The sequence below is a fragment of the Vulpes lagopus genome, chromosome 11 (assembly GCF_018345385.1).
Source record: "Vulpes lagopus strain Blue_001 chromosome 11, ASM1834538v1, whole genome shotgun sequence".
NCBI lineage: Eukaryota > Metazoa > Chordata > Mammalia > Carnivora > Canidae > Vulpes > Vulpes lagopus.
The window spans coordinates 77,596,128-77,614,191 of record NC_054834.1 but is presented as its reverse complement, the minus strand read 5'-3'; the positions used below and the strand labels follow the sequence as shown (position 1 = coordinate 77,614,191).

Genomic DNA, 18,064 nt, shown 5'->3' with positions numbered 1-18,064 from the left:
AAGGAGGGAAGCTGTTGCAACTTGAAAGCCTACTAGCAACTGTCTTCCTGTTTGGTACACGAAGGGCTTCCCCAAACCAAGGAATACAGCGATCCCCGGGCCCTCTTCTCGCAATCCTTCAATTTCTCTACCCAGCAACAGACACCCGGACCTCGCCTTTTAGCTTTCCCATTGGCCAACTTGAATCGACATCTGCAATTCTGATTGGTCGTGCATGATCGTCCGGATTCTTCCAATTGGCTAAGCTGCCAGGAGGACTTTTTTTTGCCGGGTTGTTCCGTAGGGGGACTGGAGAGAGTCGGGGTCGTTTCTGAGGGATTACTTTTCCTTTTTTTTTTTTTTTAATAATAAACTTATTTTTTATTGGTGTTCAATTTACCAACATACAGAATAACCCCCAGTGCTCATCCCGTCAAGTGCCCCCCTCAGTGCCCGTCACCCAGTCACCCCCACCCCCGCCCTCCTCCCCTTCCACCACCCCTAGTCCGTTTCCCAGAGTCAGGAGTCTTCATGTTCTGTGATTACTTTTCCGAAGCCGCTTTTGATTGGGCGGCGTGGCGCAATGCGCGCCACCCCTTAGACACCAAACTGTCGGGACACCCACTCGGGTCTGCTAGGTGTTTCCGCCGGCAAATCGAAGCCAAGCAGGGGATTTCCGTGCTTGGGCATTTGGAGAGGGCGAGGGGTTGACCGCTGGGCTCCGTGGTTTGGAACTGAGCTGCTCTGTCGCCGCGTCAGTTTATGCCTGGGGCTGGGGTGCATGCTGCGCACTCAGCTCGGTTCCCAGTTTCTGACATAGGCACAAACAAATGCTTATTGAATACATGCAAATGAAGAGAAGGGGTGCAGGCCAGCCCTGTAGACCTCTTTTAGTGGTTGTCCCGCCTATTCCCTTCCACTTCCGGGTCAGGGAGGTGTGTCCAAAAGAAAGGAGGAAGCAATTTCCGCCGGCTTTCCCACGCCTGCCACAGTTAGTACGGCCTTTGGTTTTTGGGAGGGTCTGTGCACCCCGCTATCTCCTTTTTAAGAAGTCACTTAATCTCGGCTTTACTATTTCCACAGACTCTTCCTGATTAGTCTTGTACGTCTAGAGATCGAAAACTACTGCAAAGAAGGGAGGAAGGGGCTGTAGAAGAAACAAGCAAAACTCATTCTCTGTGGGGCTTCTTGGAGAAGGGTAATTTCCTGCCTTCTTAAACCGGCTACCTAAATCCGTTATTTTGCTCTATCTCCAGAGCTTCAGTTGCTCGTTCACTTCCCAATTCCGCAAGAGCTCTGGGCAACAAAGAATTATGGAGAAGCGCCTGCAGGAGGCTCAGCTGTACAAGGAGGAAGGGAACCAGCGTTACCGAGAAGGGAAGTACCGAGATGCTGTAAGCAGGTACCATCGAGCTTTGCTTCAGCTGCGAGGTCTGGATCCAAGTCTGCCCTCCCCGATACCTAACATAGGACCTCAGGGCCCAGCCCTCACACCTGAACAAGAGAAAATACTGCACACTACCCAGACAGACTGCTACAACAATCTAGCTGGTAAGAACAGGGCTGAAGGGCAGATAGAGTATCAGGGCAGGCAAGTGAAAATTTGTGAACATTGGAAAACACAGGGGCATGCTCTTCTGCTGTCATGTAATTATTCTGCCGTGAATTGAAATGTATTTCCAGTTTATAAGGGTCTACGCGAGTTGCTATAGGGCCGTGCTTCTCAAAGTTCACCTGGAGAGTTTGTTAACTGAGTCCCATCCCCAGAGATTCCGATTTGGTGGGTCTGAGGGGTGTGTGTGTGTGGGGGGGGGAACTATCAGTTTGCATTTCTTTTTCTTTCTTTCTTTCTTTTTTCTTTTTTTTCTTTTTGTCAGTTTGCCTTTCTAACAAACTCCCAGGTGGTACTGATAGTTTAGGGAATTTTGCACTCTGCGGAAAACACTGAACTTAGATTTACAGCATTGTTTCTTTCATATGTAAAATATAGGAAAGAAGGCATTTGCTTCAGCTGCTCATGTAAGTCATTAGTAGATGCTTTGGACAACTCTTCCTTGTTTTCCTCCTTCCTATAAATGAGCTCTTGGATAACTAGAATCATCCATATACCGGCCTTGGATAAAGATGATTGCCAGAGTTAGTATCACTAGGATTAATCTGCTAAAAGAAAGACTTCTTATGTCTGTTCTGTGGCAGGCAAAATAATCAAAGACCTAATGAAATTATTTTGAAGTATATTGAAGCATTCTAATGGTCCCAGCTGAGGCCATGGGAATTATTAGGATTAGTTTTTATAGTTCACGATGGTTATATTTTATTTTATTTTACTTTTTAAAAAGATTTTATTTACTTATTCATGAGAGACACAGAGACATAGAGAGGGAGAAGCAAGCTCCACGCAGGGAGCCTGATGTGGGACTGGATTCTGGGACTCCAGGATCACGCCCTGAGCTGAAGGCAGATGCCCAATCACTGAGCCACCCAGGCATCCCCACAATGGTTATTTTAAAAGTGGTTTTTTGGGGGCATCCCCGGTGGCGCAGCGTTTAGCGCCACCTGCAGCCGGGGGTGTGATCCTGGAGACCTGGGATCGAGTCCCACATCCGGCTCCCTGCATGGAGCCTGCCCCCCTCTGCCTGTGTCTCTGTCTCTCTCTCTGAAATGAATAAATAAATAAATCTTTAAAAAAAATAAAAAGATAAAAGTGATTTTTTTTTTTTACTATACTTGCTTTCACCTATGATTTGGTGAAAATCTAGCTTTGTTATACTGTGTGTCCAGCTCTGTGTTTAGACTCAAGTACCAGTAATAGCAATTATAGTAGCTAATTCATTCAACATTTATTAGATACTTGTGCTTTTATTCATTCAACATTTATTAGATACTAAGGATAAAGGAGTCTAATGAGGCAGATAAAGAGCACTGCTGTAGTGGAACATATATTCAAGTAAGGAGATGGACAATTAACAAAGGTAACATAGAAAATAGATAATGTGAAGCACTGTGAGAGGAATAAAGAAGAGAATGGGAACAGTGAGTACCACAGGCACGAGCATTTTTAAAGAGAGTCAATGTTCACTTTTAAAGAGAGTATCTTAAAATAAAAAAAAAGAGTATCTTAACTCTGTAGGTGGATCTGAAGGCTAAGGTGGCTTAGCCATCTGTAGAGCCTCTGCTTGGAGGTGCTTAGGAGATACTCCATAAAGACTTACTCAATTAACCATCTTCACTTATTGAGTGCCTATAATGTGGGGGACAGTTTATTTACAATATCTCTCATCTTCATAAAAATTCTACCAAGGGGGATCCCTGGGTGGCTCAGCGGTTTGGCGCCTGCCTTTGGCCCAGGGCACGATCATGGAGTCCCGGGATCGAGTCCTGCGTCGGGCTCCTGGTGTGGAGCCTGCTTCTCCCTCTGCCTGTGTCTCTGCCTCTCTCTCTCTATGTCTATCATGAATAAAAAAATATTTTAAAAAATTCTACCAAGTACTTGTGATTATCACCATTTTACAGATAAGGAAATGAGATCGTGTCACGGTTGAAAATCCTCCAGTGGCATCTCATTACACTTAGGAAAAAAACCAAACTCTCTTACCTGCAGGACCTGACATGGTCTGGCTCCTCCATACACTGAATTTGCAAAGCACATGTATTTCTGCCTTCCAGCTTTGTAGGATTTCTTCTTTCTCAGTTAGAATGGCCTGTCCCTTGAATGACCCTGGGCATTCAGATCTTAGTTCAAAAGTCTTTTTTTTTTTTTTTTTTTACAGATTTTATTTATTTATTTGACAGAGAGAGAGAGAGAGTGCGTGAGCAAGCACAAGCATGAGGAGCTGCAGAGGGAGAGAAGAAGGAGGCTGAACTGAGCAGGGAGCCTGATGTGGGGCTCAATCCTAAGACCTTGGGATCATGACCTGAGCCCAAGGCAGACACTTAACCCACTGAGCGACCCAAGTGCCCTCAAAAGTCACTTTCTTCAAGAGGCTTTGTGTAATCAGGCATCTCTCTGACTTAATTCACTGTATCCCAGCATAGTTCTGTTTTCCTCAAAATACTTTAAAAAATTCATTTGTTTATTGTGTACTCCTCCTATTTGGGGGCTAGGATACAACGGGTGTTTACTCATCAGGATATTTGTCTTGTTCCTTTTCCCCGCTGCTCCTAGCTCTGCCTAGCATATGGTCAGTGCTGCATAACCAGTTGTCAAATAATTAATGAAGCTACAATGATGGATCAGTTAAGTATAAGCCATATGACCACTTGGTGGGAATGTTGTAGAAGGGCTACAGATGTAAGCCCCTGCCCTTTAATGTCCTCAGAAACCCTGATTCTCCTTTCTTCTCCACACCATGATTAAATAATACTATGTTTAATTCCTACAGTCATGAAATAGGGAACACATTTCGCTTCTTAATTATAGAAAGGCTGAGCATTGCCCCCTAAACAGATTTGTATTTCGAAGTCCCCTTATATAATCTGAGGTAGTAGTGAAGTAGTAGATCATCAAGAATGATGAATTAGGGCAGCCCAGGTGACTCAGTAGTTTAGCGCTGACTTTGGCCCAGGACGTGATCCTGGAGACCCAGGATCGAGTCCCACGTCAGGCTCTCTGCATGGAGCCTGCTCTCCCTCTGCCTGTGTCTCTACCTCTCTCTCTCTCTTTCTCTCTCTCTCTGTTTCTCATGAATAAATAAATAAAATCTTAAAGAAAAAAAGAATGATGAATTAATTAGAGAGTCCTTGGTTCAAATTTCATATTCCACCTAGAAGCTGTAGGATCTTGGGCAAGTTCCTTCATCTCTCCGAACCTTGATTTCTTTGTCCGTTACATCAAGATAGTAGCACCAAATTCATAGTGGATGAGAAGATTAAATGAGATAATGTTTTGTCAAGTACAAAGCACAGTGTTTACTACTTGTTCACACAATTTTTTGTTGTTGTTCACACAATTGATGGCAATGCTTGTTGTTTATAAAGCTATAGTACAGGGGCGCCTGGGTGGCTTAGTCAATTAAATGTCTGCCTTTGGCTCAGGACATGATCTCAGGATGCTGGGATCGAGTTCCAAGTTGGGCACCCTGCTCAGCGGGGAGCCTGCTTCTCCCTCTTCCTTTGCCCCTCTCCTTGCTTGTGCTTGCTCTCTCTCTGTCTTTCAAATAAATACAATCTTTTTAAAAAGCTGCAGTAAAATAATTGTGGTTAAATGGGGGTTCAAGACAAGAAATAAGAAACATTTCAAATAAATTTTAAAGTATGTTCCTCTCAGTTTTATAGCTTGACCTAACCCAGCACTAGGCACAGTAAGCATTCAGTAGTTTGCTTGTTTGTTTTTTAAGATTTTATTTATTTATTCATGAGAGACACAGAGGCAGAGAGAGGCAGAGACATAGGCAGAGAGAGAAGAAGGCTGCATGCAGGGAGCACGACGTGGGACTCAATCCTAGGACTCCGGGATCACACCCTTAGCCAAAGGCAGATGCTCAACCACTAGCCACCCAGGCATCCCAATTTTTTTTTTTAAGATTTTATTTATTCATGAGAGACACAGAGAGAGAGAGACAGAGACACAGGCAGGGGGCAAAGCAGGCTCACCACGGGGAGCCCAATGCAAGACTGGATCCCAGGACCCCAGGATCATGACCTGAGCCAAAGGCAGATGCTCAACCAGTGAGCCACCCAGGCATCCCATATTCAGTAGTTATTAAAGCCAGTTATAAGGTATGTAAAGCTGTTCACTGTGGGAGTCCTAGTATCTAGAAGAATGTCTGACACCAGGTAGACATGTAGATGAATGAATCAGATGAGTGCATATTGTTGGTATTGTCCTCTGGTGCTGTCTCCAGTTGGTCAGTGGCACTGAGTGTAATTACCCCCTCCTCCCTCTTCTGCTCGTCCTTTCATTTGGCCTGTTAGCCTGTCTCCTTCAGATGGAGCCAGTAAACTACGAACGAGTGAAAGAATACAGTCAGAAAGTCCTGGAACAACAACCCAATAATGCGAAGGCCTTGTATCGGGCTGGCGTGGCCTTCTTTCATCTGCAGGACTATGACCAGGCTCAGCACTACCTCCAGGCAGCTGTCAACAGGCAGCCAAAAGGTAAGAGAGAAGGGGATTGAGATACTAAGAACAAAATTGTCCTGTGCAGGTGGTGTCTGGGGGTGGGAAATATTTTATTTTACTTTTGCAATTTATTGAATGTTTGTGAATAGATAATAATACATTCACATAGTTCAAAATTCAAAAAGTATAAAGAGGTGTTTGATAAACTGGCCTTCTTCTATCCTTATGTTCTTGCCTCCACAGGAAAGCACCATTGTATACCCTCCAGAAGTATTTATGCTTCAACAGGCGCATGTATAATCTCCCCTCCTTCCCCCAGTGAAAAAGATTTTAAATCATTGTTTTTCAAGTTCCGGTTCCGAGATTGTAACTGAAACAGGATCTGGATTCCACTGAAAACACTTGATGATCCTCACTTTGGCCAGCTCCCACACTGGGTCTGGCCTTTGCTTTAGCTATCGTTTTATCCTTTAGCTCAACTAAGCCCAGGTATGACCTAGAAAAAGGGCAAGTCTACTGAGACAGAATTTTAAACTTGGTACTTTGTTTCCAAGGTAAGGATATTGTGAAGTGGATTACAGATACATTCCTGTGTTCAGCCCTGAAAATTGTCTCCCATTTTGCATTCTGGCTTAGAAAACTCTCTAAAGGAATGGTGGGTGGGGGGCACCTGGCTGCCTCAGTCGGTAGAATGTGTGACTCTTGATCTTAGGTTGTAAGTTCAGGCCCCATGTTGGGTGTACAGATTACTTAAAAATAAAATCTTGGGCATCCCAGTGGCTCAGCAGTTTAGCACCGCCTTCAGCCCAGGGCGTGATCCTGGAGACCCGGGATCAAGTCCCACGTCGGGCTCCCTGCATGGAGCCTGCTTCTCCCTCTGCCTGTGTCTCTGCCGCTCTCTCTCTCTCTCTCGATCTCTCTCATAAATAAATAAATAAATAAATAAATAAATAAATAAATATTTAAAAATAAACAAAATCTTAATAATAATAGTAATAGAATAAATGAGTGGGCAAGCCCCTGTGAATTAATAAAGACCTAAAACATGAGGCATTTGTCCATATTTCTTACTTTCAAGTAAGTTCATTACAAAAATGAACTGCTAGCCAGGTATAGTATCTTTAGACTCTCTCTAGTTGTGACAACTATTTCTTCAAATTCTCTTTCATTATGAAATTAACAACCAGCCAGTCCTGATTGTACAGAGATTTTTCTCCCTGTACGGAGATTTCTAAAGAAAAAAAAAAAATCACACTAGTATTAATGAATGAGATTTACTATTGCAAAGAATAGTTATGATATATTGAGATCTGAGAAAGATTTTTAGCAACAGAAGTATGCAGGGGAGGGTGAGGAGATGGCAGTGGAGTAGGGGGATCCTAGGCTCACCTTGTCCCACAAATGCAACTAGGTAACTTACCAAAGCATCCTCAATACCCCAGAAATCAACGTGAAGTGAAGACTGGCAGAACAAACTCCACAACTAAAGGTAGAGAAGAAGCCTCATCAAAGAAGGGCTAAAATAGGGACACCTGGGTAGCTCAGTGGTTAAAGTGCCTGCCTTCAGCGCAGGGCATGATCCTGGAGTCCCGGGATCAAGTCCCACTTGGGCTCCCTGCATGGAGCCTGCTTCTCCCTCTGTCTTTGTCTGTGCCTCTTTCTCTCTCTGTGTCTCTCATGAATAAATAATTAAAATCTTAAAAAAAAGAAAAAAAAAGAGCTAAAATAGCAGCTGAAGTCTTTTTTTTCTTTCTTTTTTTTTTCCCAGCTTAAGTCTTTTTTTTTTTTTTTAAATCATTATTTTTTTTTTTAAATATTTTTTTTCTTTATTTATTTATGATAGTCACAGAGAGAGAGAGAGAGAGAGGCAGAGACACAGGCAGAGGGAGAAGCAGGCTCCATGCACCGGGAGCCCGACGTGGGATTCGATTCCGGGTCTCCAGGATCGCGCCCTGGGCCAAAGGCAGGCGCCAAACCACTGCGCCACCCAGGGATCCCCAGCTTAAGTCTTATACCCACGTTTATGTTTGTTCACAGGAAGATTCCTGGGCTCTAGAGAGTAAAAAATACTCTGCATATTTTGTAGATCTGAACAAACGTCTTCTCCCAGAGAATATGTTTATTCTCATACTTTATACACACATACACACACACCTCCCCCCACCAAAAAAATTTGTTCCAGCATGATATTAAATAAACTCAAATGATTCTTTTTAAATTCAGAAATCTGGTCTTCCTCAAACCTACTTTCTCTAGTAATTTCTTTGAAAGACTGAAATCTTGATTTGAAATAATAGTGCTGGTTTATATCATTTATTCAGGATGTCACTTGGGATTATCTCTGACCTATTTTTGTAAAATAACCACATCCCTAAAGTGGGGGTAAAAATGCTAGCTTGCAGAAGCCAGTAACAGTTAACTTGGTATTTTCCCTAAGTATTTTTTTTTTATTTTATTTATTTATTTATTTTTTTTATGATAGTCACAGAGAGAGAGAGAGAGGCAGAGACACAGGCAGAGGGAGAAGCAGGCTCCAAGCACCGGGAGCCCAATGTGGGATTCGATCCCAGGTCTCCAGGATCGCGCCCTGGGCCAAAGGCAGGCGCCAAACCGCTGCGCCACCCAGGGATCCCTCCCTAAGTATTTTTAATCAATGTTTGCTTTGAACATTTTTTTTAAGATTTTATTTATTTATTCATGAGAGACACAGAGAGAGAGAGAGGCAGAGACACAGGCAGAGGGAGAAGCAGGCTCAATGCAGGGAGCCCGATGCGGGACTCGATCCCGGGACCCCAGGATCATACCCTGGGCTAATGGCAGGCTCTAAACCGCTGAGCCACCCAGGGATCCCTGCTTTGAACATTTTAAAAGACTCTTTTTTTTTTTTTTTTAGCCATGACTAAAAAAGGATCTGACTCTATAAAAGTATGTTTGTAAAAAAAAAAAAAAAAAAAAAAAAAAAGGATCCTGTGAACAATTCTTTCCTGCCCCAAGCTGTGATTATGTTCTAATTGTCTCTAATTGCCTTCTTTGCCCTATTCTAAGATGCCAATGTCCGGCGGTACCTCCAGCTAACACAGTCGGAACTCAGTAGCTACCATCAGAAAGAGAGGCAGCTCTACCTGGGCATGTTTGGTTAACAAAGAAGAATGATGCTCCTCCACTTGAACTTGAAAGTTAAAGACCAATTGGAGCCTCCACAAGAGAAATTAACCCCATACCTCTGACGCGGGTGGATTTCTGTTTTGTTTCTAGCTCTGCACAAATTCTTTGGGACTTATACAGTCTTTTTTTTGGTGGTGGTGAAGTCAATCTATGTATTTGTATAGCTTTCCATACATGATATTCTTGGGGATATTTGCCTTGAGAAATAAAATCAGCTATAAATGCAGTTAATCCTCTATGACATAGATTTTAATGATAGATATTTTTACATGTATCCATATACAGTACAAGAAGGTTAGTAAAGGATGAAAGAATGATAAAAGTTTTTTCTTTGTTTCCTCATGCCCAAAGCCAAAGTCACACAAGTCCCAAACTTGGAAATATATTTTTGTGAAATATATGATTATAAATTGGACCCATATGACTTAAAAGGAAAGATTTGAAATTAACCTCCTTGACTAAATCAATTCCTTATCCTTAATATTCCACATACATTCCAGTTCTTTGTACCCCTGTCCCAAAAATATCTGGTTCCTATTTTTTTCTGGTGATAATTTCTAGTCCCTGCTAGTGTTCATACTTAGAGCATTCATACAGTATACTTAATTATTTTTTCATTGAATTCTTCTATCTTAAAACCTTGAGTCAAGCACTTAAGTATTTAATAATTCTTCAGCTCTCATGCCAAAAAAATAAAAAACCCAAACATTTTAATTTTTAATACATGCATATCTGTGTACTCATTTCTCTAAGAAAAAAAAAAAGGAAAAACAGATTGCTGTGTCTTCTTGAAACAATACCATGAAAGAGAGGATAAAGACATAAATCTGAAAAAAAAAAAAAAGACATAAATCTGTTTTTCACTTGTCACCTTATATTTTGTAAGAGCCCAGTTCCTTACAGAGGAGGGAAATAGGAAGGGTTATCCTTCCCTTATGCATAAGCACCCCATGGAACTTTCTGGAAGCTTTATCGGTGCAGGCTGCAGACCTGGTACAGTTATGTCTCAGTAGGAGGCTCCATCAACCAAGAGCTCCTTTGTCATTCTGTGTACTTGCTGTGAATAATGTCCACAATGTATGGGTTCTACAGAGAAGATGAGACCAGGTAGTACTGCCTCTACCTTTATGAGTGGAGGTAGTAAGCATGTATCATTAGCTATCACATAAGGACAGATTTCAGAAGAACAAAAAACCCCAAAACTCTTAGTCTTGCCAAGTATGCATGAGTTCTCCCTTAATCGGTGAGCCCCTTCTCCCTCCCAAAGAGCCAGGCTCCTCTTCGTGTCCCCTCATATCCCTAAATGATAGAACTTACAACAAAAAGGTTTTCTTCCAAAAATCTTGTAATTCCAAGGACAGAACTAACAAAAATAGAATATTTCATTCCTTTCCCAAGCTGCTTAAATTTCTAGACCTAGATTGTTGACAAAATTATGTCATGGTTGCATGTTTGCTTTGGTCAAGTTTTGCTTTCTGATCTCTCCCCCCACCCCCACCGCCAGACTTGATGTTACACTAAGCTATCTTCTGCATCAATAAGGAAAAATAAAACTGGTATTTAAAAACATTTTAGGGGATCCCTGGGTGGCGCAGCGGTTTGGCGCCTGCCTTTGGCCCAGGGCGCGATCCTGGAGACCCGGGATCGAATCCCATGTCGGGCTCCCGGTGCATGGAGCCTGCTTCTCCCTCTGCCTGTGTCTCTGCCTCTCTCTCTCTCTGTGACTATCATAAATAAATAAAAATTTAATAAATAAATAAATAAATAAATAAATAAATAAATAAATAAATAAAAACATTTTAGAGGGCAGCCCAGGTGGCTCAATGGTTTAGCGCCACCTTCGGCCCAGGGCCTGATCCTGAAGTCCCGGGATCGAGTCCCATGTCGGACTCCCTGCATGGAGCCTGCTTCTCCCTCTGCCTGTGTCCCTGCCTCCCTCTCTCTGTATGTCTCTCATGAATAAATAAAATCTTAAATAAAATATGATACAGACATTTGAACAAGAATTATTGTCTGGGGAAAAAAGAATTTTTGTCAGTTTTGTTGAGTATGATAATGGTACTTGGTCTTTTTTTTCTTTTTTTCAAGAGTTCTTATAGAGGCACATATCAAAATTGTTTACTGGTCATTGAGGAAGGGACTTGGGAACACTTAATATCATTTGCAAAGAAAAAATAAAGACCCAACTATAAAAGTAAATATATTTCACAATACAAATAGTATATGCCCAGGTAAATGATCTTTGGAAACATTGGCTTTGGTTAAATTAAAATAAAAATTCAGGGGTCCCTGGGTGGCTCAGTTGGTTAAGCATCTGACTCTTGATATTGGCTCAGGTCATGATCTCAGGGTCATGAGATGGAAGCCTGCATTGGACTTTGTGCTGGTGTGGAGCCTGCTTTAGATTCTCTCTCTCTCTCTCATCCCCACCCCCGCCCATCATCCATCCCCCACCTTGTACGCACATGTGCTGTTCCCTCTCTTAATACAAAAATAAATAAAATCCAATCCAAATGACTGAAATTGTGACTTTTGTGAAGCTAAGTTTGGCCAAATGTCTGGTGATAGAAGAGGCAATCAATAGGCAGCAAGTGAAGGCATACATTTACAAAACCGCCAGTTAAGAAAAGAATTGAAATCCATCCTCCCCCAAAAAAGAAAAAGAATTGAAATCCTAAATTAGAATTACATTTCTAGGGGCACTTGGCTGGCTCAGTAGTTACAGTGTGCAGCTCTTTATCTTGGGGTTGTAAGTTCCAACCCCACACTGGGTGTAGAGATTACTTTTTAAAAAATTTAAATCGGGGATCCCTGGGTGGCTCAGCGGTTTAGCGCCTGCCTTTGGCCCAGAGCGCGATCCTGGAGTCCTGGGATCAAGTCCCACGTCAGGCTCCCGGCATGGAGCCTGCTTCTCCCTCCTCCTGTCTCTGCCCCTCTCTCTACATATATATCTATCATACATAAATAAATAAATAAATAAATAAATAAATAAATAAATAAATAAATAAATCTTAAAAAAAAAATTTAAATCTTGGGGCGCCTGAGTGGCTCAGTGGTTGAGCGTCTGCCTTTGGCTCAGAGCATGATCCCAGGATCCAGGATCGAGTCCCACATCGGGCTCCTTGCAGGGAGCCTGCTTCTCGCTCTGCCTGTGTCTCTGCCTCTCTCTCCGAGTGTCTTTCATGAATAAATAAATAAAATCTTTAAAAAAATTTTTTTAAATCTTAAAAACAAAACAAACAATAAAGAATCATATCTCAGGGATCCCTGGGTGGCGCAGCGGTTTGGCGCCTGCCTTTGGCCCAGGGCGCGATCCTGGAGACCCGGGATCGAATCCCACGTCGGGCTCCCGGTGCATGGAGCCTGCTTCTCCCTCTGCCTGTGTCTCTGCCTCTCTCTCTCTCTCTATCATAAATAAATAAAAATTAAAAAAAAATAAAATATTAAAAAAAAAAAGAATCGTATCTCTAAAGCTGGAGAGCAGAAGGTGGTTGTCTGAAGACTAAATCAGCTTATAGCTCAAAAACAGTATCTCAGGGTGCAACTCTTAATAGGCTGGAGCCTGACCCATACTCTCATAAAAGGAGGCTGATTTTGGCTCAGTAGAAGGCAACATTATCCAACAATTAGGACTATCCAACAATAGACTAGGTTTCCTTTGGGGATAATGAGTTATTTTTATTTTATTATTATTTTTTAAGACTATTTAAGTAATCTCTCCACCCAACGTGGGGCTCAAACTCATGACGCTGATATCAAGGGTTGCATGCTCCACCGACTGAGCCAGCTAGGCGCCCCAAATTCTTTTTCAAGTAGTGATTTTACTGACAAAAGGAGGATCCAGGGCAGCCCCAGTGGCACAGCGGTTTAGCGCCGCCTTCAGCCCAGGGCGTGATCCTGGAGACCCGGGATAGAGGGAGCCTGCTTCTCCCTCTGCCTGTGTCTCTGCCTGTCTCTGTGTCTCATGCATAAATAAATAAAATCTTAAAGAAAAAAAAAAAAAAGGATCCAATGTTGGCATAGAGATTAGATGAGCTCACCTGTGATTCCTTGAATCCATGGATGAGACTGAAAGCAGCAGAAATGAGAAAATTCTCTATACCTCTACAGGCTGGCAGAAACTGTTCCTGGCGTCCAGCAGATAATGTGAGACAACTGTGGCCTTTTGTGTTGGCTGCTGTGCTGCTTTAAACATCTTGCAGATTCCTAATTGCCACCTCCAGTGAAAACTGCATTTCATGCTGGGAACCAAAAGCAAATGCTTGCTCTAGAGGAGAATCTCACCAAGCAAAAGATCTTCTTTAGTTAGGAATGACACATGGCCGAGACAATGGTTACTGTGTTTTCCAGACTGACTAGAGAAATTATGTACATTGTATACACATATAGACACAACTATTATGCCTTGCTTTTAGGAATTGATGTTCTAGGATGCCTGGGTGGCTCAGGGTGTCATCCCAGTGGCGGGATCAAGTCCGGCATTGGGCTCCTTGCGAGGAAGCTGCTTCTCCCTCTGCCCGTGTCTCTGCCTCTCTCTCTGTGTCTCTCATGAATAAATAAATAAAATCTTAAAAAAAAAAAAAAAAAGGAATTGATGTTCTGAGGCAGCTGATTTGTTTTTTCTCTCTTTCTCCATATATATAATTTTTATATAATTTACATACTGGGACGCCTGGGTGACTTAGTTGGTTAAGCATCTGCTTTCAGCTCTGGTCATGATCCCAGGGGCTCTCTTTATCTTGATCTTTCTCATTTCAAATAAAATCTTAAATAATTCACATACCACAAAATTTACTCTTTTAAAGGCAACTGATTGTTTTCAGGCATTTTGATATTTACAAAAGACTGGAAAAGGTGCTGGAATAACTTATTGTATATACATGTATCTTGCCTTGTTACTGATGCCAAGGAGTTAAAGTAGGAATGTATTCACAGAAATAAAATTAGCCATTTGAAAGACAAACTGAAAGGTTATTCCAACACAAGGAAAGTGAAAGGCATAGAATTTATTCAGCCATGAAAATGGGAAGCATCAACGGTTTGCTTCCCTCGATGCCCCAGATAAGGAGCTTCCTTTGGCTAAACCTCTGATGTTTGGCCCTCCTTCCCCGAACTCAGAAACAGAAGCTTGCTGGCCAGAGCTCACAGGGCTGAATGGGACAGGCAAATCCAAAGAGGGAAAAGAAATTCAGAAAATTTACTCACTTTCATCTTTTCCTGGATTTTCCTTCCTGCATTTTTTGCACTCTGTGTGCAAAATAGAGAAGTGTTTTTCAGGAGCTCTCTCCCCCGATGGCACCACTGTTTACACAGAGAACAGAAGGGCAGGCCTTTCTCTGACCTTCCCAAGAGCTCCCAGAGCCTACATCAACACCTTAGACTCTCATCTCACTAATGTCTCTACTGCCAGTAACCACCCGTATGACCTCAGCAGAGTAGTCGGACTTCTCTATGCCATCCTCATGCTTTCTAGGTTAGGGAGGTGGACCAGAGGAATGATGATAAGATTCCCTCATCTGGAGTCCCTTGCTTTCATTTTGCCCAAGCACTCATCTTTTCCATACCACCGTCCCTCTCCCTCCCCCACAACTGAGCTTTGTGTTTTCTGCCTTTTGGTTCCTTGTCTTCAGAGATCTCAATTCATATTAGGACACATAGGCAAACATTTCCAGTCATTGATACAGTCAGTATCTGTTGTTGAAACAGTGAGCCAAAGACTTTCTACATTGGAAGTAGAGGTAAAGGGGTAAGGGAGCAAAGCAAAGCCAAACACTCTTCAATAATGTTCTAACCCAGGCATGGTGCTTGAAGCCATGACTCAGATTCAGGCTTGTCCCTTAACTCACCCTCTGACCTTGAACATGTTGATTTCTGAGTCTTACGTTTCCTTGCCTGTGAAAGAAGAAAAGGGGAGGGGGTGCTAATACCTTATAAAGTTGTTGAGAATCAAGTATTTTTATGGAGTCCTCAGCATAGCCCAAGGCATAGGAGCTCAACTGCAACAATCACTTGCAACCATCACTGGGTACGATTCCTTAATTAGTACCCTTCTCCTAAGCCAAGTCCACATGCCATCTGCCTGTCTCTTTTTCCCTCATCAGCAACCTGACCCAAACCCCACCCCTGTACAGATGTCAGATTCCTAAAAGGTCTGCAGGAGAGGTATGAAAGAATCAGGAGGCATGCAGGTTTGTGGAATAAACCAACCAACACCAGTTCAAAGAGATATTTTCACTGCTAGCTTTATGGCCCAGAAGGCAGAGTGAGAAGTGATTACACCTCAGAAAAATTCCCAGTGCCCGTGGAGAGGAGCGGACTGAGATGCACTGCGCCAAGAGTCCTGCTGTCTGGCTGTGTAAAGAAAGACGGGGTGAATCTTCAGCCAGGGCAGGATGTTCATTCTGCGCCCCCAGCAGGGGAAATGAGAGGCTTCTAACCTACGCTGCCCCCTGATGGGGCAAGAGCAGCTCTAGCGTCAGCTTATGATGCTCCTGCAGATGTCAGTTTTTGGGGCCAAGTACAAAATCTTTGGGAGGCCCTCCAGCGCTGCTGTTCTGTTTGTCTGCTGTAGGGGAGCTATGCAGGGGCTGCACACCTAGGAGGGGGCCAGCCTCTGGATCTGGTTTGCTGCGTTTGGCCAGGTCCTCATTGTGAGCCTTGCGGATGTGACGATATAGGTCCCCTGACTGTGTGTAGCTGCGCAGGCAGTAGCGGCACTCGTATGGTCGTTCGCGAGTGTGCACTGTGGCATGTCGCCTTAGTGTGTAAGAACATGAGAAGGTCTTCCCACATGTCTTGCAAGTGGGCACATCCTCAGTAAAAACCCCAAAACTTCCTGGAGTTGCTTCATATTCAGAAGGCAGGTAAAGTGGCTCATGCAGGGCTGGGGGAGCAGGCAGGGGCGATGTCACCAGTCCTCGATGGTACTGCCCTGGACCTGGCAGCAAGTGGTAGGGGAGGTGAGGATCTGGGGGCAGGAAATGGTCACTTGGCCCCACCTCTTCCAGTCCCACTGCTCTTGGCTCCTCGAAAGTCTCTGGCTGAGGGGGCTGTCCACTATACACTGCTCCTCCGGCTGGGAATAGTCCCTCGACACCCTGAGGCTGCTCCTCTGACACATCGGGCTCCTCATCAGAAATCACAATAGCTTCTACTTTCACCTGGACCAGCTCAGCTTCTGCTGGGGCTGGGACTGGGGCTGCTGCTGCTGCTGCAGCTGGAGGATAGAAGCCTGGCAATGGTCCTCCAGCACCCCTCGGTTCTACCATCCTCAGACTCTCAGTACCCACATCAAGGGGGGCCAGTGGCTCCACTGAAACTGCTGGCAGGCTAGAAGAGAAGTAGTTTGCAGAGATGGTCTCCGTGGAGCTACTGGGGCTGGCAAGAGAGACATCGGCTACTGGTGGAGGAGGTGCCTGTAGATGTGGTGAGTCAACCTCCACGCCAGGCTGCGTAGTGTCAGCCCCACCGGGCACTGGTGCCTCATCTGGAGGACAGACAGTTGGTGAGGGAGCTGGAGGGCTTTTCCATTCCCCTTTGCCCCAGTGGCCTGATGTCTCAGCAGATGCCAACGAAGGCTGGGGGCCGCGGGAAGTGGACAAAAACTCCAAACTAGGGGGCTGTGAGTTTGTTTCCTCCTCCTTCTTGGTACTGTCTGCCTCTGCCAGGGCCCGGGCTTGCAGCCGCCGCTTACACACTTTAACGATGTCATTCATGTGCAAGTAGCTGGCAGCTGCCAGCACATCTTCCACAGGGGTGTCCCCCCTCAGAACCAGCTGGCCAGCATACATAAAGTCCAGAAGCAGACCAAAGGCTGGGGCCGTGACAATCTCATTGTGGATGCACACCAGATCCCTCTTGTCCAGTTCCCGCTCTTTGTAGAAAAGCTGGAAGAAAGGGCTGCAGGAAGCGAGCACGGCCCGATGGGCCAGGAACTGGGTGCTACCCACCATTACGGTGCAGTCACAAAGGAAACCCTGGGATCGCTGCTCTCGCAGGCTCTGCAGCAGCTGCTGGCTGTGGTCTGGGAACTCCATAGCACCCCACGGAGGGAACAGGACCCTAGAAAGGTCCCCACCAGTGGCTCCCTGGGAAGAGAGGACAGTAGGTTAGGGCAGGTAACCTCCCCAGCAACCTTCCCCTCAGTCCTGTGCTATCACCTGCCACCCCAAAACCAATGGCAACACCTTCCTGACCTCAAAACGCCCGCTTAAATTACTACCCTTCCTTCTCCTAGGTCACACCCAGTGGTCTCCCTGTAGCTCCACCCACCGGCCCAACCTCACCAGATGGCCCCGCCCCCGCGCAAGACCACGCCCCGGAAGTCCCGCCCCTAGCCAGCCTCCGCTTCCTCGATGCCCACCCGGTGGCTTCCAACAGCTCCTCTAACTAGGAATCTCTTTTGCTTCCAGGCCTTGCCGGAAGGTACCTCTATGCCCTACAACAGGAACTCCCCTGAGCCTCTCTCTCGCATTCCAGGGGCTAAGAAGTCCTAGGGTGGAAACTAGCAGAGAAAGCAGATCCCTCACCCACCAGCGAACAACCACCGGCGGACTCCGCCCCTTCCCACCTTCTCAGTTTTAATTGGCTCAAATCTGCCTTCCCTCCGCACGGATTGGCTCGCTGTCCGCTGCGTCTGCGAATGGTGCTAGTGGCCGTTGCTCAGCCAGCGAGGAGCAGGATTGGATGGCGCTCCTGTCCTAAACTTTTCCTCCTCGTCCCGCCTTCTTTGCCCCAGAGACCTTTTGATTGGCTGAGCTTCCCCATCTACCTGAGGCCGTAGGAGGGCGGGGACCCGCTCCTTGGCGGGAAGCCGGTCACCCAGCAGGATGTTGTGCTCAGGGCGACTAGGAAAGCGGGA

At 44.8% G+C, this 18,064-nt stretch overlaps 2 protein-coding genes across 7 annotated transcripts; one reads left to right on the top strand and one right to left on the bottom strand.

Annotated features, from left to right (window-relative positions):
• The first annotated feature begins 484 nt into the window (after nucleotides 1-484).
• TTC9C (tetratricopeptide repeat domain 9C) lies at nucleotides 485-10,859 on the top strand. 3 transcript variants are annotated; one of them, XM_041723093.1, is made up of 4 exons: nucleotides 485-970; nucleotides 1,236-1,530; nucleotides 5,893-6,075; nucleotides 6,283-6,819. In XM_041723093.1, the coding sequence occupies exons 2-4, from the start codon at nucleotides 1,293-1,295 to the stop codon at nucleotides 6,411-6,413; spliced, it is 552 nt and encodes a 183-aa protein (XP_041579027.1). In that variant the 5' UTR covers nucleotides 485-970; nucleotides 1,236-1,292; the 3' UTR covers nucleotides 6,414-6,819. The 3 variants fall into 3 exon arrangements, with proteins under 3 accessions (XP_041579027.1, XP_041579026.1, XP_041579028.1); XM_041723092.1 differs by having other exon boundaries at nucleotides 949-1,081; XM_041723094.1 differs by lacking the exons at nucleotides 485-970; nucleotides 6,283-6,819 and adding an exon at nucleotides 9,085-10,859 and having other exon boundaries at nucleotides 978-1,530.
• A 3,831-nt stretch (nucleotides 10,860-14,690) lies between these two features.
• Nucleotides 14,691-18,064, bottom strand: ZBTB3 (zinc finger and BTB domain containing 3). 4 transcript variants are annotated; one of them, XM_041723483.1, is made up of 2 exons: nucleotides 17,737-18,064; nucleotides 14,691-17,291 (listed from the first exon to the last, which is right to left on the bottom strand). In XM_041723483.1, the coding sequence occupies exon 2, from the start codon at nucleotides 17,238-17,240 to the stop codon at nucleotides 15,705-15,707; it is 1,536 nt and encodes a 511-aa protein (XP_041579417.1). In that variant the 5' UTR covers nucleotides 17,241-17,291; nucleotides 17,737-18,064; the 3' UTR covers nucleotides 14,691-15,704. The 4 variants fall into 4 exon arrangements, with proteins under 4 accessions (XP_041579417.1, XP_041579418.1, XP_041579416.1 ...); XM_041723484.1 differs by lacking the exon at nucleotides 17,737-18,064 and adding an exon at nucleotides 17,633-17,721; XM_041723482.1 differs by lacking the exon at nucleotides 17,737-18,064 and adding an exon at nucleotides 17,400-17,455.